The sequence below is a fragment of the Panthera uncia genome, assembly GCF_023721935.1.
Source record: "Panthera uncia isolate 11264 chromosome A3 unlocalized genomic scaffold, Puncia_PCG_1.0 HiC_scaffold_11, whole genome shotgun sequence".
Lineage (NCBI taxonomy): Eukaryota > Metazoa > Chordata > Mammalia > Carnivora > Felidae > Panthera > Panthera uncia.
In genome coordinates this window covers 84,278,494-84,301,096 of record NW_026057578.1, presented here as the reverse complement: position 1 = coordinate 84,301,096, position 22,603 = coordinate 84,278,494, and the positions used below count along the sequence as shown (strand labels likewise).

The 22,603-nt window shown below is 41.3% G+C and overlaps 1 protein-coding gene across 8 annotated transcripts in view; it reads left to right on the top strand.

Moving 5' to 3' along the window:
- AAK1 (AP2 associated kinase 1) overlaps positions 1-22,603 on the top strand; it is a 180,425-nt gene that overhangs the window by 128,907 nt on the left and 28,915 nt on the right. For 5 of the 8 annotated variants that reach the window (XM_049651584.1, XM_049651581.1, XM_049651582.1 and 2 more), the window contains 5 exons: positions 2,964-3,242; positions 7,459-7,691; positions 8,970-9,127; positions 11,094-11,198; positions 17,417-17,512. In XM_049651584.1, the coding sequence (XP_049507541.1) occupies positions 2,964-3,242; positions 7,459-7,691; positions 8,970-9,127; positions 11,094-11,198; positions 17,417-17,512 (871 nt within the window). The remainder of the gene's footprint in view (positions 1-2,963; positions 3,243-7,458; positions 7,692-8,969; positions 9,128-11,093; positions 11,199-17,416; positions 17,513-22,603) is intronic. The other 3 variants (XM_049651583.1, XM_049651589.1, XM_049651587.1) reach the window with 2 other exon arrangements.

The following is a 22,603-nucleotide window of genomic DNA, read 5'->3' as shown; positions in this document are numbered from 1 at the left end:
TCCATTGTGTATATAAACCACAATTTCTTTATCCATTCATCAGTTGATGGACATTTAGGCTCTTTCCATAATTTGGCTATTGTTGAGAGTGCTGCTATAAACATTGGGGTACAAGTGCCCAATGCATCAGTACTCCTGTATTCCTTGGGTAAATTCCTAGCAGTGCTACTGCTGGGTCATAGGGTAGGTCTATTTTTAACTTTCTGAGGAACCTCCACACTGCTTTCCAGAGCGGCTGCACCAGTTTGCATTCCCACCAACAGTGCAAGAGGGTTCCCGTTTCTCCACATCCTCTCCAGCATCTATAGTCTCCTGATTTGTTCATTTTGGCCATTCTGACTGGCGTGAGGTGATATCTGAGTGTGGTTTTGATTTGTATTTAAGGGAAATATATTTTTAAGGACTCTTCTCTCTTCTTTTTCTAATACAACTGCATCATTACCATACTAAAATAATTTCTTTTTATTATAAAATATCCAGTAACATTTAACCCTTCCTGATGTCTCATGATTTAAGTTGGCTTGTTAGACTCAGGATCCAAACAAGGTCCACCACATGTTATATTCAGTTGTGATATATCTTTTTTCTATCATTATCTTTTCATATATCTTTTCTACATTTTTTTACTATGAACATATTCATTTTATAATGATTGACGTATCTTTTAAGTCTCCTTTTATTCACATATGCCATCTCCCTCCCTCTTTTTTTCCCCCCTCTGCCATTCAGTTTTTTGAAGAAACTGGGTCATTTGTCCTGTAGTATTTTCCATCTCTGGATTTGGCTGATGCATCTGTGTGGTCACTTAATATGTTCCTCCATCCTCTGTGTAAACTGGTAATTTTTTGAGGCTTGCTCCATATTTGATTCAGTTGACTCATTCTTTGTTCTTCTGGTTGTATCACATCAGGAGGCGTATAAAGTCTGGTTGTCTTCTCTTTTATTAAGATTAAGATCAGTCAGTGAGTTTGGTGTCTGTCTGATCCATTCATTTAATGCCCCTGATCAGTTTAGCAGCCACTGCTGATCATTTCCGAAGTCCATTAACTCCTTAGGGACGGCAACATGGTGGTATGCTAACCTTCCCCCTCTTCCCTGAGGGGCTGGAATTTTTCTGGGAAGAATTTTTCTCAACTACTTGATGACGCTGAAGTACTGTTTATACGGAAAAGGTAGAAAAAATGCTTGATTCTTTTCCCCTGTGTTTACCAGTTTTCAGAATGGGTTTGTTCCTAGTGTCATCTGATGGTGAACCAAGAGGTTTCTGTTCTGTTTTAGCATCATCATGAACTTGGGGATTTTAACATATTTGATACATTTCCATGCATTGCCATTTTAAACATTTTATTTTGATGCTTGAATTGCCCCAGCTTTGGCCAGTGGAAGTCTCTTCAGATTGACTCCTGGGTCCTTTGGTGGTGACCCAGCTGTCTTTAACGGTTTCCTTGCTATTTAGTGTAACAAGCCCTTCCAGGGTCACTCTGCCCTTGACCTCGACCTGGATTTCTCTGAAGGAGCTCCATTTCCTTTTAATGGAAATCGTATTTAGAGACTACAATCTTGTTACTAAAGATATTCATTTGCTAATAGGTTGGTTATTGTTTTTAAGCCTTTTCAGTGGATACTTGGGAAATGTATTTTGTTCGTTTTGTTCTGTTAATAGAATATACACCATGAATCCATGGTATTAAGATTTCTTTGCCTTTTTCATTCTTAGGATGTTTAGCTCATTATTTTCTGCAGAGTTTGGCTATAAATTTGATACACAGGTTTATTTGTTTCATTTTGCTTTTGATTTATAGTTATTGCTGAATTTTGGTTTAATTTTGTTTCATTAAAATATGAAACAGTAACAGAATTTCAAAGTTAAATCTACAGAATTCTGTCCCCTCCATCCTGTAATAGAGAGAGAGAGCCCTCATTCCTGTTTACAACTTGAGAGTATTCCCTTTTAAAGACACATAGCATGGTTTATTCAACCAGTCCCCTGTTGATAAACATTTGGTTGTTTCCAGCATTTTGCAGTTATAAACAGGCAGCTATTTATTGACATCTGAGCTTCTTTGCTAACCCTTTACCTTTGCCCCAGGAGGCAAACAGTGTCCTCTCAGTTAACTCTACAACTAAGAAACAGTGTTTGGGAAGTTCAAAGACAAGATCTTGACTTTTGTTAACCAGTAGGCCCTTGTTTGACCTCTGTGCGTGTATGCTTACTCTGTGCGCGCGCGCGCGCGTGTGTGTGTGTGTGTGTGTGTGTGTGTGTGTGTGTGTGTGTAGCACACAGTGCTTAGCAGTGCAGAGTAGAGGGATGGATAAGAAGTATCTGTATCCTGAGGCAGGGAGAATATAACTTGAAACAATTAGTTATCAGTGTAAGATCAATTACCGTAAGTGCGGTAGAGTGTACTGAACATTTTGAATGTTTCAAGGTGGAAGAGTTAGTAAGATAGAGCTCTCGGGACATAATATTCAGAAGGGCTTGGAAGGACTCTATTAGCTGGGCTAGGATTTAGGTCATTCTTTTCGGTGTCATCACTGCTTCATCCTGTTCACGAAGCATTTTGATCGTGGCTGCTTCCAAATCCCTTTATAAGCGGGATTACCTCTGTGATTGGGAGATGATTTATTAGCTTCTGTTACACTCCAGCATGGGGAGTCACAAGCTGCACAGTCAAATGGAAGCCCTCAGGCTCGCCGTAGAAACCCACCCGGAAGCCAGTGTGCAGTGCAGGAGGCAGCACCGTGCAGTAGATGCAGCCTGGCAGTGGAAGGTGCCGCCGGGTCCATTGTGATGCCCCAAGGTTCCCCTCGTGAGTTGTCAGGCCAAGCTAAAAGACTTCTGCCCACCTTGCCTTTGGCCTCAGACTGGGCTTAGTTGTGACTGAGACATTTGTGTCTTGTGGAACATTGTTCAGAGACAGGCTTTCTTCACCTCCCGCTTTCTTGCCACTTCCCCTGCTTAGTTTCAGGCAGTACACCCCGCAGCTCAGCAACCAGCAATTGCCCAGTTCCCCGTGGTGTCCCAAGGAGGCTCTCAACAGCAGCTGATACAGAACTTCTACCAGCAACAACAACAGCAGCAGCAGCAGCAGCAGCAGCAGCAGCTGGCCACGACCCTGCATCAGCAGCAGCTGCTGACTCAGCAGGCCGCCTTGCAGCAGAAGAGTGCTGTGGCAGCAGCACAGCAGCCCCAGACACAGCCGGCCGCAGCCCCACAGCCACCACCGGCCCAGGAGCCAGCGGTAAGAGCCAGCCAGGGCTCAGAGCAGAAGAGCACACAGTGAGGGCGGGCAAGAAGGTGGAAACCCCGCGGGGGGGCTGGGGCGGGCCCTCTGTTTAGGCTGGGCCTCTTCCCCATTCTTATAGTTTAAATATTTGATTTTTTTTTCCTTGATATTTTCCAAGGTCATGATGAAGTATTCTGTAGAAGATAGAGGTTCTAAAAAAGATGATCCTAGGCCACTGATGAAGTGAACATTTTTATTTGTAATTCTGAAATTAGACTGGCAGAAAGAGTTGCTTGTTGTCTCTATCAGTGCCACTGATGAGCAGTCAAGGGCCTGGGTAGGATTAGAGCTAACCCCTTTCCCTTCAAGGGCCAGTTTGGCCATCGTGACCTTTTCAATCTCTGGAGGTTGGTGTGGGCTCCCAGCTTTACCCTGAGTCCTGAGGGTGCTTTATTTAGTCTTTGTCTTGGATGACATTACCAGCCACCTCATTGAAGTCTACTGTGCAGCCACCTTCGGGGGCCTCCTTGCTGGGACTGTTGACCGCGGCCTAACCCTCTGGGTCTCTAGGCATCTGAGTACTGTTTGAGCCGCCTTGTCAAGCTAGAAACTGGGCATGTCCACTTCTAGATCCTGCCTGACTACAGCATCAGAACCCCTGCCTCCTCTCCTGATTGATCTGTACAGCTTCGGCATTCTCAGGCACATGGTGTTTGGCCTCTACTAAGTGCTCTTAATTCTGTACCCACATATTTCTGAGTGATAGTGAAGAAAATATCACGGTGATAGAAAAAAGGCACTTTATGTATCCAGCCAATAGAGTATCACGGCTACTCTCTTATTCCCAGGGAAGTCCAGCTACTAGACAAATGAAAGAAAAGTAAGAAGTCATCTTTCTGAGGATTGGTTTCTAATAGAGTCTTGTCACCCATCTCAAACCAAAAAAAAAAACTTTATTCCTTCAAAAGGAAGCAGTACCGTAAATAGATTGTCTTCTTTGAGCCTCAGCTAAGTGTGTGTTCAGTGTCTTTACACCTTCGTTTCTAAAACAGCACAGTCTTCCTGCAGGCGTGTGGTAGACAGCCACTCTCTGTGTTTTTAACAAGACCTAAAGTTCCTTTTGTTAATGGAAAAAGTGTTTTTAAAAAATTATTATATGATGTAGGTAGTTGAGATATTAATTGTCTAGTCTAATCCCCTTGTTTAATGGAATTGGAAACTAGGCCCAGGCCAGCAAGGGATTACTCAAGACACACAGACTGACAACAGCAGAGCAAGGGAAGGAACCAAAGAATCCTGATCTGCGTTCAAGGATAATAACAAAGATGCTCATCCAGGGGGATGAAATGATCAACAGCCATTGACTACACTTCTTATAAGGTTCCCCCTTGCTGTCCCTCTTTTGGGAATGAAATTATGAACCTTCTCCATGTTCCTTGGCTGAAAGCATACTTTGAGCACTTGGCTTGAGAGTATTCTGTTGAGGGGACGAAGAAGGAATGGGAGCAGAGCATGCTTCTAGCCAGGAGCCAGAGAGCTTTCCAAATTTGCCTTTCTCCAGTGACCCTTGGCAGGACTTCCCTGGAGAAGCAAGTGAGTGCATGCAAAAGATTATTGCCTTAAAGCAATAATCTGCAAAGGGAAAATGGCAGCCTAACGTAGATACTTTATTGCAGTCTTATTAGTAACAGCCAAAAGAATGAAAGTCACCTAATTGTTCAAGAACCCAACTGTGCAGCCATTAAAAATCATGGTTATAAAGTCTGTACAACAGTATGAACGCACTCATGAGGTAATGTTGAGATTGTGGGGAAAGTATGTACTTGACAAGAGACTTAAATATAAGATACCAAGAAGATAAGAAGAGTTGTATTAGAATACAGTACTAATTGTGGAATGGAAGTTGGAGTGTTTTTCCCCCTTTTGTGTGTATTCTTGCGTTCCTAGATCTGACTGTACTCCTTGTATAATTACATATTTTGTTCTTTAAAAAAATCTTTAGCAAGACCGACATCTGAGTCTGAGTCTGCTTTACTTCCCCTTCCACCGTGGTTTGTGTGTTCCTCCTCCTGCTTCCTAATCTTTGGCGGAGACATGATGGTGAAGAAAAAAGTCCTGAGCCTAGTAAGGAGACAAGGATTCTGTCCCCAGTTGACCCTGTGACCTTGAACAAGCAAGCACATAGCCTTAGGGTGCCTTGGTCTCGGTTTCTTTGAAGTGTGGGAGTTGGAATCTGTACTCTCCAAGGTCCCTTTGACTCTCACATTCTTAGATTTGAAATGGCAATAAAACTTTCTGCCTGGGATGCTTGGGTGGCTCAGTCAGTTGCTCCTGAGCAGCTGGGATTGAGCCCCGTGTTGGGCTCTGTGCTGAGCGTGGAGCCTGCTTAGGATTTTCTCTCTCTCTCTCTCTCTCTCTCTCTCTCTCTCTCTCTCTCCCCCTGCTCACTTGTGCACTCTCTAAAATTAAAAAACAAAATAAGACAAAAAAAAAAAACCCTGTCTGCCTGACATGGTTGTTGGGAGGAGTAGCTGAATGGGTTGGAGTCATTTTATATTAATAGATTGCTGTGATAGGTAAGGTGTCCTGACGATAGAAGCTCTGTTCTTCAGTGTGCTGCTTACAGGGATAGGTAAGAGGAAGGGACAGTGTTCTCCAGGGAGTCTGGACTCTTCAAAATAAAGAGACTCAACAGTTAAGTATACCTTTCTCAAAGCAATGAATTATCTTAACCTCCAAAAAATAAGCTAATCCAGTTCTGTTTATAAAGCCATTCTGGTCTCCGTGGGTACTGGCTTAAGGTTGGCTGTTGCAGGCACATCCTGAACCCCTGAAGGAAGTTTTGGAGCCAGAGCTCTGGTCTTTACAGGGCATTCTGCTTCTCCCTCAGAGGTGCCTCAGCTGCTTTACCCTCTGACCTTCGTTTGACTGATGTTTGAGCTTTATATTGTCATCCATTCAATCGGTGGGTGATTGTGTACTCAAACGTGCACATCACCTACCTCAGTAAAATTCAGACTCTGAATCAGTATAAGGACAGAAAGTCCCAGGCTGCTCAGCATCCTGACCCAAGTAGCTGGACCCTCTGGTTCCCTTTCCCTCTCAGGACCTACCTTCGAAGACACAGAATGTGAAAACTGAGCTATAGCATGGACGGGGCATCTTAATCTGAGATGAGGGACCAGAGGGAAGCGATAGTGAAATACCTGGGGCCTTCAAGATTCTAAATAATTCTGTCTCTGGACTGACAAAATTAAAGGGTTAGGTGACCTTGTTAATACTATTTTTTGTTCCTCTTATTGATAATAGCACTTTGTAGATTGTGACTTAGGCTTCAAGTGTAACCAAGTGGCCACAAAGATGTTCCTATTGGCTTTTCTGTGGTGATGGTTTGTTCTGCCTCCTGAAAATGGCCCAAATCTCGAGACTCCTCGTGTTATTAGATCAATTATTATCAAGCGCTTTTCAAATTTTTTATTTCTTACTAATATTATCTACCTGGTTCTTCAGTGCCTTTTCCAAACTGAAGGGTGGAACAGATTAAACCCACTACCCCGATGCTGTACACATTTTCTCAGGGGAGGCACAGAAATAGAATCGTGTAGACCCACCTTATCAATGAAATAAAGAGGCTTAAGAACAAAATGAACAAAAAAAGCACTACCATTTATGAATCACAGTGGAATCCTAACTTATTCCTAACCAGTAGTCTGAGCTGTATCAGAGTCGGGGGTCTCTTAGCAGGAATTATTCAGCTCAAATGTGTTTTAGCGGGAGGTGTGCCGTCATTGGCTTCTGACCGTGGTGGTAGATTGTTTAAAACATGCACGCTCTTTGGAGGCATTCTGAATGAGTTCCTTTGTGACCTTGGAAGCTGAAAGTGGTCCTGTAGGATACATTCTCGATTTTTGGAGTTAGAAATAGCTTCTGCAGTCTTATGCTCTGGACTGTATGCATGATTAGTCTGGATAACATTGCTGATGAACACTGAAATTTACTTAGAAGCATCAGATAAATAGCATGTTGGTATCAGTCCCAGAGTTAAAGCTCAGATTGTCAAAAACTGGGTTTCTTTCTTTCTGGTTGTTATTGGTAAATTCAGCCATTTGAATCCCATAGTAGCTCTCATGTGGCATTTTTTATTATGCTTGTCTGTTTATTTGTTTTTCCTCCCCCCCCCCACACTTTTTGGGGGTGGGGGGTGGGGAACACTTATCATTTTTCTTCCTAGCAGATTCAAGCCCCGGTAAGACAACAGCCAAAGGTTCAAACAACCCCACCTCCTGCCGTCCAGGGACAGAAACTCGGATCTCTCACTCCTCCATCATCCCCCAAGACCCAGCGTGCTGGGCACAGGCGGATTCTCAGTGACGTAACCCATAGTGCGGTCTTCGGGGTCCCTGCCAGCAAATCAACCCAGCTGCTCCAGGCAGCTGCAGCTGAGGCCAGCCTCAATAAGTCCAAGTATGCGGTGCTTCCTCTTTATCTTTCTTACTGCTGTGGGCCAGGGCTGCTGTGTGCCAGGGCTGTGTAATTCTTGGCATCTGCGTGTCGATGTGTGTAGATGGACATATAATGGTAGGTGTCTGTGTTTGTTAAGAAACTGAATTTGCCTGTAGTACGTAGACCATACTGATTTTAAGGAATAATTTCACATTTGCTTGACTGTTTCTATTCTCTCACCCATTTCATGTTCCACAGAGTATTTTTTAAACTTGTAGTCTGACCAGATCCCCATGCTGAAAATCTCTCATTTGGCTCCCCATTGCCTGTGGGTTATATCTGAACTCATTGGTTAACAGACCAAAGGCTGTTGTATCACATTGGTGGACTTGTCACTCTCCATCATCGCGAGCACTTCGTTCATCCTGTGCCCTCTCCCCAGACTGCCACTACTCTCCTTGTCCACCTAGGAAATGCTTATTTTTTCATCAAGATCCATGCAGAGATGACCTTTTCTTTGACCCCTTGGTATCATATATAAGTTTGTCTCAACCTTTTTTGAGCATGCATCACATCATATCATCATTATTTGTTTGTATATCCAGCTGATCTAGCCTGTAAATTCCTCCAAGACAAGGACCGTGTCTTAACCTTTGTAAATCCAGTGACTGGCTTTGTGCCTGAAATAAAGTAGATAGCAGTGAGTGCTCGCTAGGTAAATGCAATTTCAGACCCTCAGCTTTCTTGGAATCATGTACTCTAATGTGAAAAATCTTTAAGTCATTAATTAAATGCAAAGTCTCAAGAGAGACTTTAGAAGAAAATTAGGTAATGATACCACAAGATAGTGATAACCGTCTTTGTTTCCCTTTAACTGTGATGATGACCACTCACGGTGGCCCTTCATTCTCTGCGGGCTAGATCCTGACAGATGGGAGGCACCTGAAAAGACACCAGCCCTGGCCCCTCTGGGGTCAGTTATTGTGGATGTTACAGTGGGTGCCATAGGAGGCACAAGCCTAAGAACAGGTTGCTTTGGGATTCTGGATTGAAAGGACTTGCAGATGAGACCAAAAATCTGAGCAAGAGATGAAAGAAGTAGTGGGAGATAAATGATCATGAAGGAACGGGAGATATTTATTTCACACAGTGAGAAAAGTATCTGTGGAAAGTGTCCGATGGCTGGAGAAAGCGCTTGCTAATAATGGTTGGACCTAGAAAACAAACTGATCTCAAACAGAGAAAGCAGATTGACGCTTTTTCAACTTTTTCATTTCGTGGGGGTGGGAACCTACCTAGGTCTGCAACCACCACTCCATCAGGCTCTCCTCGGACCTCCCAGCAAAATGTTTATAATGCTTCAGAAGGTTCTACGTGGAATCCCTTCGATGACGACAATTTCTCCAAACTCACCGCTGAAGAACTACTGAACAAGGACTTTGCCAAGCTGGGGGAAGGTGAGCGATTAGTGTCTTTCTGTGATTCTTAAAACCCTAGCTCCAGAGGGGCATGCCTGTGAAAATGGAGGGTTGGCTCTTTCTTTCCCTCAAAGGCTTGATTTCGAAGTACATGTGCAAACTGGTATGTTTACCAGGGCACTGACGTCTTTCCGTCCTCAGGAACTCCTGGCCGGTTGTAGGCAGGGGCACGGAGAGTGGGACTCTTTTAGGAAGGATTTGGTAGCAGGGCTCAGGATAGTAGTGTCAAGCACGGTCACTCGTCAGGCAAGTGTGATGGGTTTCTTGTCCTACGTGTGTTTATTGTCACAGAAAGTTGTTACTGCTCACCCAGGAGAGTGTGCTGCCCTCACGTGAACATTGAATCTCTCACCATGATTAGAATTCTGACTGCGAAAAGGCAATCAAATGAATAGCAGGCACCATTTCTACTCTCAAAAACCCACAGTCTGTTTTGGAAGGCAGGACACAGATACACACACAGGCATGCAACACGCACTTTGGGAAAACAACAGCACGTTGGGAAAATCCTTCGAGAAGAGTACCTCAGCATTAGACAAGAGCACAGGGTAAAGGAATGATCAGAACCGAGTGAATGATACGGACTTTGACCGGACATTTTAACTTTAGCTATTATTTTATAGATATCTTTAAAAAATTTGTATTACTTTCTTATCCTTTTATTTATTTATTTATTTATTTTTTGCAGTTTATTTATTTATTTTTGGGTTGAGAGCACACACACAAATGCATGCACAAGTAGGAGAGGGGCAGAGAGGGGGGATCTGATGTGTGCTCTGAGCTGACACCAGACGGTCCGATGTGGGGCTCAGACTCATGAACGGTGAGATCATGGCCTGAGCCAAAGTTGGATGCTTAACCAACTGAGCCATCCACGTGCGCCTTCTTATCCTTTTAAGCCAAAGATAGGGTATAGGATTTAACTCTGACAGACAACTAACTCATTGTCAAATTATTTCATTGTTATGTATGCCAGTTATTGTTCTAGAATAACAGAAATACCTTCATGGGCTATTGAAAACTCTAGTATTTTTGCGCTTGATTAAAAGACTGCCAAGCTTAGGGCTGCCTGGGTGGCTCAGTTGGTTAACCATCCGACCTCGGCTCAGGTGATGATCTCGTGGTTTGTGGGTTCGAGCCCCATGTCAGGCTCTGTGCTGACAGCTCAGAGCCTGGAACCTTCAGATTCTGTGTTTCCCTCTCTCTCTGACCTTCCCCCGCTCTTGCTCTCTCTCTTTCTCTCTCTCTCTCAAAATAAGTAAACATTAAAAAAAAGAGACTCCTAGGTTTTAAAATTCTTGTGTCTATTTTTAATAATTTCCTGTCTCTCTTCTGTCACATTGAACTGCTACCATTGTTCCTGTCCCTTGTGACGTCTCAGTCCCACCGTTTCCCCCACGCCCCCTTCTCATGTCCACTCCTGAACTGTTTCCACCACAGAAAACATATTGGCAAACTCATTAGAATTATATAAAAATAAATGGATTTGGAATAAGGACTGGAGGCATCCTGCTCTGAGTAAGGTGCTTGAACCTTCGGGCTTTCGCTCCAGCCATCTCTTTTGTTGCTTTTTACTTATTTATTTGAAAAAATTTTTAGTGATGATAAATATACATAACATAAACATTAGCTTCTTAACCATTGTTAAGTGTACAGTTCAGTAGTGTTAGTTACATACTCACTGTCGTGCATCCAACCTCCAGAACTCTTTTTTGCCTTGCAAAACCAATGTGCGATCTTTGATTCTTAAAACTTCCTTCCTATTCTCACTGTTGTCTCCGTTATTGCAGTGACTAGACAGAGACCTCTGAATAGCTGAGGTGTTGCCATAATGCAGTAAAAAAAAGTCTAGAAGTCATTTCAGAAGGTGCCCTTCATCTCCTGCATGTATGTGCACATCATGGGATTTTGCTGGAATGAACTGAGTGGTATTTTGTCTCTCCAGGCAAACATCCTGAGAAGCTTGGAGGCTCAGCTGAGAGTTTGATCCCAGGCTTTCAACCAACTCAAGGTGATGCCTTTGCCACCCCCTCATTTTCTGCTGGAACAGGTTAGTATAGCAAACGTGTGAAACACAGGGCTTACCGTTGTTAACCTCCACAGATAACTCTGGCACACCAGTGAGCCCCAAATCTTGGTGTTAACTTATGTTTTCTTTTATTCAGAAGATTTCCAATATTAAAGATCGGGGGAAAAAAAAATCTGGAATCACTTGAATTCAAATGACAGGATGATATGTCAGTAATATACAGGATTTGTTCTCTTTGGTTCACATACATACTTTAAGCAAATATTTCTAAATTTAAGAACATCATTCTGTTACTCTCTTTTAGGTTAGTTATTTAGGTTCTGTGGAATGACTTGAAGAATTCTAAGAATTAGATGTTCTATCCTGTATCCAAGACTCTACTGAGCTGTGTTTTTGTGCATGTGTGTGTGTTTATGGGGAGAGGGAGATATCTTTTTTAAAAAATTAGGCCTTTTTTAAATTAAAGAAGCAATAGTAAAAAATTAATTTTTTCCTTTATTAACAGAAATTATACATAGTAAACTGTACTTCGATTAACATTTCTTAAAAGTTAAAAAAATGATACATATTTATTATATAAAAGTAATATTTATAGAAAAGCATAGGGAAGAAAGTTAAAATGCCCATAATCTCACCACTGAGAAACAGCTCAGGGATACCATTTTGGTTCCTGTTAGTGGCATTTGACATTTTTAGGGTCACAGATATCTTTTGAATCTAATGAAAGTTATAGATCTTCTCCTTCATGAAAATACATGACCACAGTTTTGTACACAGTTTTTAACCTCAGCTTAAGACTCTAATGTACATCTTTATAGTCCTATTTTAAAACCAAATTTTCTCACTTACTAAATCTGGCACATTTCCCACATCATTAAAGAAGCTCTTAAATTTTAAAAAGATCTGCATTAAATTGCTTCATAGGCATTTGTCCTAATGTATTTAACCAAGTAACCTCTTTTTTAAACATTAATTTGCTTTCAGTGTTTTACTATTGTATTTCCCTCAGCGGCAGGTGTGAGGTTTTGAGTGTATGTGTGTGTGTATATATATGTATATGTATGTATATATATATGTATGTACGTCTATATGTATGTATATATGTATATGTGTGTATATATATATTCTGTGTACATATGGAATGTGATATACTTCTGAAATTGATCATTTTAGTTATATGGATTAATTTCTGATTTTAACCTTATATATTCTTTCTTTCTTCCTGCTTTCTTTAGGTGTGTGATAGTTTTTCTAACTTCATGTATACATTTCTTATTGGAACTTTGGCTGTCATTACATAATATCCTTTACAGTTTCTGTAAGATAACTTGTAGGAGATTATTTATTCAATCAGAAGATATGTGTCTTTTAAGGCTTTGGTACCTGCTTTTAAATTGGCCTCTGGGAATGTCATACAAATTTTATTTTGATCAATAGTGAATGAGAGTAATTTTTCTGCCATTTCCTCACCCAGCACAGTTCAGAGGCTGTAAACGGAGGACAGTGTTTACTGGCCGTTTTTATTTCTTCTGGGATATGTATTGTTCATGTCCTTTGCCTCTTTTGCTTTTCTTTTTTTTTTTTTTTTTTTTGGTCCTGTGTTCATTTTGTTCTTATTAATTTGTAAGAGCTCTTCGTATGTCCTATATTGTAAACATTTTCCCCAGCCTGTCATTTGTCCTACACAAGTATCATCTCATCTGACCCTCTCAACAACCCTATTATCTCTTCTGACCCTCAACACCATCTCTACATTAGTCACAGTTGAGGTAACTGAGCACAGTCTAGTCTCTTTTCCATGGTCACAGAGCTAGGACGTGACAGAGCTGGGACACCAACCCTCTGGCTCCAGAAGTTCCTCTCTCAAGTTTCCTGCCACAGAATGAGGCAAATTTACTAATATCTTTTTTAAAAATCATCTGCAGTTTTAAATTTTTTTTTTTTAATTTTTTTTTAACATTTATTTATTTTTGAGACAGAGAGAGACAGAGCATGAACAGGGGAGGGGCAGAGAGAGAGGGAGACAGAGAATCCGAAACAGGCTCCAGGCTCTGAGCTGTCAGCACAGAGCCCGACGCGGGGCTCGAACTCACAGACCGCGAGATCATGACCCGAGCCGAAGTCAGACACTTAACCGACTGAGCCACCCAGGCGCCCCTAAATTTTTTTAAGTAAAATAAGATAGTGCATTTAAACCTTTTATAATATTTGTATACATCAATTTTAATTGTATGTATTTGTGTTTCTCTTTTTCTTAGGAACTTTAGTAGAGATTTTGCTGTTTTAGTATCTTTCAGAGACAGCTCTTAGATTTATAAAATCTACCGTTTTTCTGTCTTCTAATTCTTTAACTTTTATTTTTTTTGATTACAGATCCCTGTTTTTCTTAGGTTTGCTTTGCCAGTATTAAAAGGAACATCTAGTAAAATTTTTAAAAATATAATAAAAGTGTTTAGAGTTTTTCTCCCACTATAGCAGTGATTTTCAACCAGCGTGAGAGTGGGGAGAGAGACTAATTATAATCTGCAGGAAGACTTCTCCACAGATATTTCAATATTCTCTTTTCTCCTCTCTTTAATTGCCTACCCCACCTTGACCTTTGAAGATTAAACTGATTATTGAGAGTGCTTTCTAATAGGTGTGTGTTTCCCTCGTCAGAAAAAAACTGGAGTTTTAACCGTATCCTGTAAGCCTTCAGATGATATTCTCATGTTATTATTTTGGAATGCACATTGGACTTCTTTGGGGGATGTGCTTTTTTAATATTAAATAGTTAAAGCTCTTTGTGTTATTTTCCATTTTCAGCTTTGTTCTCTTGCCTGTATGATTTTTTTTTAATGTTTATTTATTTTTGAGAGAGAGAGACAGAGAGAATGAGAGGGAGAGGGCAAAGAGAAAGGGAGACACAGAATCTGAAGCAGGCTCCAGGCTCTGAGCTGTCAGCACAGAGCCCGATGTGGGGCTCGAACCCACGGACCATGAGACCATGACCTTAGCTGAAGTCGGACACTTAACTGACTGAGCCACCCAGGCGCCCCTTGCCTGTGTGATTTTTAAATGCACTGATAATTCGATCTGGTTTAAAGTGCTTAAAGTTTGATATGCCACATAGTTGCCTAAATGTACCAAATGTATGAAGCATTGACTGTTGTCCTTGGGATAAAGTATCACAATAATGTCCAGCTATGGTACTGGGTAGAATATAGTTTCCCCAGAAAGGGGGTCATGGAATAAGTAAGCTTTAGGAAAGTCTTCTTTGCTGTTGAATCCTAGCATTTAGTATAGTGTTTGGTTCCGTACAGATTGTTGAATGAATGAAAAGCTACTTTTTGCCAAAGGATAGGAGCTTGGATTTACCACTGTTAATGGCAGAGGCCCCTACACATTTCCCATCTGCTCCCAGTTTCAGTGCCTTTGATTCCTACTTATCACGTTTTGTTGTTTGTTTTGTTGTTCATTTGTCTGTATGAACTGGTTTTTTAAATTTTTTTTAATGTTTATTTATTTCTGAGACAGAGCATGAGTGGGGGAGGGACAGAGAGAGAGGGAGACACAGAATCTGAAGCAGGCTCCAGGCTCTGAGCTGTCAGCACAGAGCCTGACGTGGGGCTCGAACTCACAAACCTCAAGATCATGGCCTGAGCCGAAGTGGTCGCTCAACCGACTGAGCCACTCAGGTGCCCCTGTATGAACTGTTTTTAAAACAGTTTTTATTTTTGTTTTAGCGTCTTCTTCCCCTTTATGCTTACTTTGTAGTCTATAAATGGCCATATTTTTCTTGAGGGACTTAAACACCTTAAACACATTTGAGTAGAGTTATGACAGTAACAGCAGCGAAAATGTACTGAGCACTTGCTACGTGCTAATAAGCCCACTGGTTAAGTGCTTTTTTATGCATTATCTCAGGTGACCCTTAAAACAGCCCATGGGAAATTAAAGTGACCTGCCCAAGGTCACAACTGGAGAATGACAGGATAGAGATTTGAACCCGAACAGCCCAGTCCAGCAGCTGTAGTCATAACCATATCTCAAGAACCTTTGTAAATCAGTGACACTAAGCTTTTTACAAACATTATAAAACATCTTCATATTTTTTTCATCTTATCCAGTCTTTTTAAATGAACATGTGGTATTTTTCCTTCTTTCTTGTCTGTGGTATAAACTTTTTGTGTTTGTGACACTTTTCATTCTTTGCACAAGAAGGAAAATTATAGGGGCTCCTGGGTGGCTCAGTCAGTTAAGCATACAACTTCAACTCAGGTCATGATCTCATGGTGTGTGAGTTCGAGCCCCACGTCGGGCTCTGTGCTGGCAGCTCAGAGCCTGGAGCCTGCTTCGGATTCTGTGTCTCCCTCTCTCTCTGCCCCTCCCCTGCTCATTCTCTGTCTCTCTCTCAAAAATAAATAAACGTTAAAAGAAAATTTTTAAAGAAAGAAAATTATATCTAAACCCCAGAAATTAATATGTCCTCATTTGTATGAAATATAGGATAGCACCATTTTCTACAAGTTTTCTAACCAAGCTCAGACTGTTCACTGATTTTAAACCATCTGATCAACAAGGAAGGAAATAAACAGGAAATTTCATAAGTCAGGGAGGATGGCAGAAGGGTTATTTTAAACATTTTTTATGGTAAAAGCTGCAAAAATGTTGATGAACTGTGTCCATATGTTGCAACAGACATCTGGAACTTGACATTGTGCCTCTTTATTTAACATATTTTTCTGTTAAGTTATATACATTCGTTAGTGTAATTTTGGAAAAATGACTAAAAGCCCAAAGAAGCAAGATAAAAGAACTCAGAATCCCACTCCAAGAGGAGAACATTGCTGACATTTTACAATATTTGTGTCCATAATTTTATTTCTACACATATATACTTTTTTTGAAGATGAATGTATCCAGTTATATAATTTTTTTTTCTTTTAATATATTTCATTGTGTCTCGTTTAAAAAATTTTTTAGAGATTTTAAGAGCAGTGATTTTATCCCTGTCTTCCTCCATCTACCTTTAAAGCAACTTAAAAACCCACTTTAATAACCTTCTCAAAATGACAAAATTATAGAGATTGAGAACAGATTAGTGAATTCCAAGAGGTAGGGACTGGAATAAGGAGTGTGTGACTATAAAGGAGAACAACAAGGAGGTCCTTTTGTTTGATGGAACAATTCTATATCGTTGTGGTGGTGCCTATGCTAATCTATACATACGGTCTAATTGCAAAGAACTATACACACCCAGACGAGTGTATGTGAAAAGTGAATAAAATTAGTTAACAATATTTTAACAATGTCAGCGATTTTGTCCTACAGTTGTAAAAGATCTCACCATGGAAGGAAACTGGTTGAAGAAGGTTCCCAGGACTCTATGTACAGCAATTTCCTATGATTTCATAATTATTTGAAAATAAAAAGTTTTAAAAAATCCACTCTATAGAGATTTTAATTACTGAGCAACCTGAATATTAAAATGCAGCGTAAAGAATAGTAAAGTAGAAACCAGCAAACCTGTGTTCTGACCCTGGGTTTGCTGATAGACCTCTGGCTAGTCTTTTAACTTCTGGGCTTCATTTTCTTTTCTGTAAAGGAAGAAAATTGTGCTAGAAAATCCTAAGATCCCTTTAAGCCCTCATATCCCATACGGTGTATAGATTTCTATAAATCTGTGAGTTTGCCAGATACAGAATAAATGTCAATAAATGTTAGATGTAGTCCAGAGGTTAGGGCTTGCAACAGGCAGGAAGTCTATTTCTGTTTCTTTCTGTCTTTCTGCCTAGCATGCCTAGACATTTGGTGATACCATGACCTCAAGAGGGTAAAGGGCACGTTGGAAGTATGTATACATATGTGCTAGATTACAAAACAGGCAGTGTCTGTTTATATGCCAAAATGTGTGATATGGATAATAATCGCTACAGGAATTCTGGAAGAGACCACCATAGGCTTCCACACAAAGAAGACGTAGAATTTCAGGGGTATGAATATAGTACTAGTTTTATCATTAATTACATCTTTGAGTATGTTGCAAGGACTGGATTATATATCTCATACATATTTTGCCTTTCCCCTGGATTATATCCGCTCATCCATCTTTATTCTGCCTCTAAGTTTAGATTTACTCTGCAATTTGAGCTGTTGGGTTAATAGATGCTAAATTCATCTAGATTTACTTGATGTTTTCTGCTTTTCTCTTTTTTTTTTCTCACCTTGACCCTTTCTTCCCCTCCAACCCACTCCAGCTGAAAAAAGGAAGGGTGGGCAGACTGTGGACTCTAGCCTCCCACTTCTAAGTGTATCTGATCCTTTTATCCCTCTTCAAGTACCTGATGCACCAGGTAGGTAAACAGAGCTGCTCTGAGCCTAAGCAGGTTGATTCTTGTGTTCCAGGGTTTCTTGAGAGTTGTTTAAACACTCCATGAAAAGGATGTGAATTCCAAGGCCTATTAATAGGTTCTATTGTATATTTTTTGGTAATGGGAGGGCCTGTGTATTGGAAAGAACATTAGTCTAATATGATTATAACATGTTGAGGGGGACCTGTAAGCATGTGATAGAAGGAACAAAATGCCAATAGTGGTTATATGATAATTTCCTGGCCAGTACTGATTTTCCTATAATGGGCTTTTACTTTCTAAATAAAAATACATAATAAAAGTTAAAGGGAATATGAGTCAGGAGACCCAGGTTCCCTTCCTGGCACTTCACCTATCTGAAAACCCTCTGGACTTGACTCTTCATCAGTGAAGTAATTTGGACTGCATGAGTTCGAATATCGCTTTAGGTCTACCATATCTGATTTTTAAGTGAGCAGTCTAAAAAAGGAAGAAATTGGGGCGCCTGGGTGGCTTGGTCGGTTGAGCATCCGACTTCGGCTCAGGTCATGATCTCACGGTCCGTGAGTTCGAGCCCCGCGTCGGGCTCTGTGCTGACAGCTCAGAGCCTGGAGCCTGCTTCCGATTCTGTGTCTCCCTCTCTCTCTGACCCTCCCCCATTCATGCTCTGTGTCTCTCTGTCTCAAAAATAAAAAATAATAAAAAAAATAAAAAAGGAAGAAATTGTTAGTGTGTTCTGATTGAGATAGCTTTTGAAACAATAATTGGATACTTGCCAATTGGATACTAGCATTTCATGACTGCCAGTGATTTCTCTCCCTATGCTCTTCCCCATCCTTTTAGGGGTGGGGGTGGGGAGCATGATGTGAGACACAGAAGCCACCCTTTCTTTTCTCTACCAGTCTTTTTGAATAGATCCAACTCTTTAGAAGCATCTAGCAGTCATTTTGTTTCTGGTAGTTTTGCTTCTTATTCTTACCTTTGCCTATTCGCTTGGTTTTAAACTAATAGGATCTGCTTGGTTCTTCTTCTCTCCCAGAATGTTAAAGGTATTTGATTGATTCAAGATTGGAAATGATTGTGACATTTGTATCATCTATGTACTAAGACAGACTGCAGCAAGGGTACCATGACAGTTTTTATTTCTTTAGGCAATCTGTTGACCCTCCTTAGGGGAAGCAAAAACTTGCCTTGATCAAGTAGTATTGTGTAACTTCATAGCTTGCTCGAGCTGGATGTAGGTCAAAAATACCTAAGGTCGCTGAGAAATGATTCAGTATAGGATAGTTAAAGGAAAGGGAAGAAGGAATCAAGTAGAGGTCCTTTTCTCTGTTGTATCATTCAGGCATGCTGGGCAGTACCTAGACAAGCCATTTTCAAGCTAGAAAGGTATGGGCTGCGAACTCAGGCTGGAGCCCACTGGCCTCTTTTTCCTCCCTGTCGTGGCAGTCATGGGATCAGACAAAGAAAAGGGGTTATCGAGGCATTTTCCCTTTGATACCTCTCAGGCTCTTGCCTTGCTCTTTCCCAGATGGCCCATGGGCTGCAGACGCTGGAAGGGACACCTCTTGGCACAGGCCAGAAGATGAGGGCCCACAGGCAGGTAGCTGTCCCCCACAACTGTCACAGGTACCCTCTGGATCGGGGTGACGAGCCAGGCACAGACGTGAGGTGGCTCAGGATATCAACTCCCAGTTGTAGAGATGAGTTGTAAAGATAAGCCTGGGAGGCACCATAGGTAGCCGGCCGCCATCCTGCCTTCTACATTGTTATCTTTCCTGTCTCCTGATCCTCCATATTTCTCTTTTCTGGTAGATTCCTGCTAAAGTGATACTGGTATACACTTTCGTGCCAATTAAGCCATGACTCCTCTTGGATTTTAATAAGAGATCTATTAATGGAATATTCTAATTGAGAATTACAGGGGTATCTTATTTGTTTTATGATCTGTCAGACCAAACTCATCTGAAAACATAAATTAGATATGTCACTCCTTTGTGCTCCCATGAATTTCCATATCACTGAGAGTAAAATCCAGACTTTTTACCAAGACCTAAAAGGCCCTAACTAATCTGATTAGCTCTCTAGCCACCCCTCTAACCTGAGCTCATAATATTCTTTTCTTTAGTCTTTCTTCCAACAGTCTCAGCTTGTTCCCACTTCAGGGCCTTTGCACGTGCTGATACTCTGCCTGGAAAGCTTTTTCTCTATATCTGTTCCTTCTTATCATCTGACATTTGGGTCTCAGCTTAAATGCTATCTTCTCAGGCCTGTCGTGATCCCACAGCACTCGCAGTCACACTTCCTGGCTTTTTTCTTCATAGCATTTGTCATGACATTGTTTCCATTGGTCCATTATCTGTCTTTCCCCACCAGGATGTCAGTGTCCTGAGGGAGCGACCTTGCTGTCTGATCCAGCACTGCTTTGCCAGTGCTAAGAACACTGGCGGGTAGATTGGTACTCTATGAATATTTGCAGATTGGATGAATGAACAAAGTAAAACCTGAGGCTGAAAGGCTTATGGCAGCCCCATTGCTCTCCATTTGTGTCCCCAACTCCCAAACACCAGACTACTGGCTTCATAGTTTTCTACCTGGGCCTCTGCCAACTCCCACCCAGGCCTCTCACCCACTCTCGGAGGGTGAATAAATGAAGGTACAGCCCACAAACCCTGGAGTGAAAGCAGTAGCTAGGTTTAGAAGATTCTTCACCTCCAGCCCTTTGTCGAGCCCTCCAGAATCTGGGCTGAGCATGGTGTCTTGCAGCTGTGTCTGATTAATGTATGTACTGTAATGTTCTGCCTGTAACACCATTCAATTCTGTAGCCTTTTCATCCAAGGATATCGATAGGATATGGATGGGATTACCCTACCTCCTTCCTTAGCATCTTGAAACATCTGAGGCGAGGCCTGAGAGTGTAGGGCTCTGGGACCTCAACAAACTGCAAGTTTTTCTCCCCTCTTCCTGCCCCCCTAAAACACCCAGTTTGTCACTGCTTCCAGACCACCGTGGGTACCAGTCACACTTTTAGGGCTGTTTGTTTTGCATACATGCTTCCCTCCACACTCTACCTTCCTGATGATAAAAGAGTCATGAAATCTTTGTCTCCTGACCACTCTATGCCTTTTAATGACTTAACATTTTATTTGATGCTTTTAAAATGCCCTCCTGGGGCACCTGGGTGGCTTGGTCGGTTAAGCGTCCGACTTCGGCTCAGGTCATGATCTCACGGTCTGTGAGTTCGAGCCCTACGTCGGGCTCTGTGCTGACCGCTCAGAGCCTGGAGCCTGTTTCAGATTCTGTGTCTCCCTCTCTCTGACCCTCCCCCATTCATGCTCTGTCTCTCTCTGTCTCAAAAATAAATAAACGTTAAAAAAAAAAATTAAATAAAATAAAATGCCCTCCCATGTAATTTCCTCTGATTCTACAAAGAAGACTGACTGGTAGGTTTGTCAAGCAATAATCTCATGTTCCAGGTGAGAAGGTGAGACACTGGTGCTGTTGGGACTGTGCTGCTGTACACATTCCTTTTAATGGCCCCAGGCCCCAGCCAGTGAAACCTCCCTGTCTGGGGGTCAATAAAGCCTTCGACTGCAAAGCTAAAATTAAGGTTTAGGGAAATACGAAAGTGGGCTTGAACTTTTCAGACCTGGGCTCTACCCACATAGTGGCTTGGTGATTTTGATCAAATCATTTAAACTCTGTGTTCTTCTCCTCAAAATTAAAACTATTTTAAAACCTACCTCATGGAGTGGCTTGTGAGGGCCAGATGGAAGCATGTATTTGGAATTGCTCTGTAAACTTTAAATTAGTATAAAGATAGGAAATGTTGTAGACTTTGGTTCTGAGCCCTTATTCCCCATGGGGCAGTCTTAGTTATGAAAAGTCTTAGACAATAATGTTTTTCTCTTACAGAAATTAAACTTGCTTTATAACCTTTGACCTTTGCACAACTGAGAGCCATTGAAATAGACTTCCTTGATATAATGATTATTAAACTGTGGGTAAAGGGGCATTGGGTAATTGGATTTGTTTGGGTTTTATTTTTTTTAGGACCATTTCTATTTTCCAAAGCATCATAAAACACATTTTCTTAGAAAATCTGGCATTAAAAAAAATCACAGCCATGAGCATTTGTGTGCTCACAGAGCTGCCAAATGAAGCCTAGCTCTGGTGAGTCTCAAAGTATTTCATTGATGCTCATATGCTGTGTGTTTATTTTTCCTTCTCTTTGTGTTAGATAAGCTATAGGTGGTACCAAATTTAAAATACAGTAGAAGAGAATGGGGAATTTTCTCTGAAAATTGGCTGAAGGATTTAATCTTTTGTTTTTTTTAAACTGGTAAAATACACATAACACAAAATTTACCATTTTAAAGTGGACAGTTCAATGGCATTTAGTCTTCACATTGTTTTGCAACCATTGCCATCCATCCACGGAACTGTTTTAATCTCACAAAACTGAAACTCTCCACCTGTAACTCTCCTTCCTCCTTTCCTGCAGCCCCTGGCCACCACATTCTGCTTTCTTCCTCTTTGAATTTGACTACTCTAGATACCTCATATAGGTAGAATCATACAGTATTTGTCTTTTTGTGACTGGCTTATTTCACTTAACATAATGTCCTCAAGATTCATCCATGTTGAAGAATATGTCAGAATTTCCTTCCTTTTGAAGGCTGAATAACATTCCATTGTATATGTGTACCACATTCTGTTTATCCATTCCTCTTTTGTTGGCCACTTGGGTTGCTTCCACAGCCACTTGGGTTATTGTGAAAATGCTCCCATGAGCATGGGTATGCAAATGTCTCTTCAAGACCCGAGATTCTTTTGGGTATATATCTGGATATGGAATCGCCAGGTCCTATGGTAATTCTAGTTTTTATTTTTTGAGGAACCACCGTATTATTTTCCATAGCGACCACATCTTTTTACATCCCCATGGGCAGAGCACTAGAGTTTGAGGAAAAGATTTTCATAGCAGCTCCTTAATGCTGACTTCTCAACATCAGTGTTCCACAAGACTCAGCAAGCAGGCATTGGTTGCCCCATAAGTGCCACTTCCTAGAATCAACAGTTTTTTAAAAATG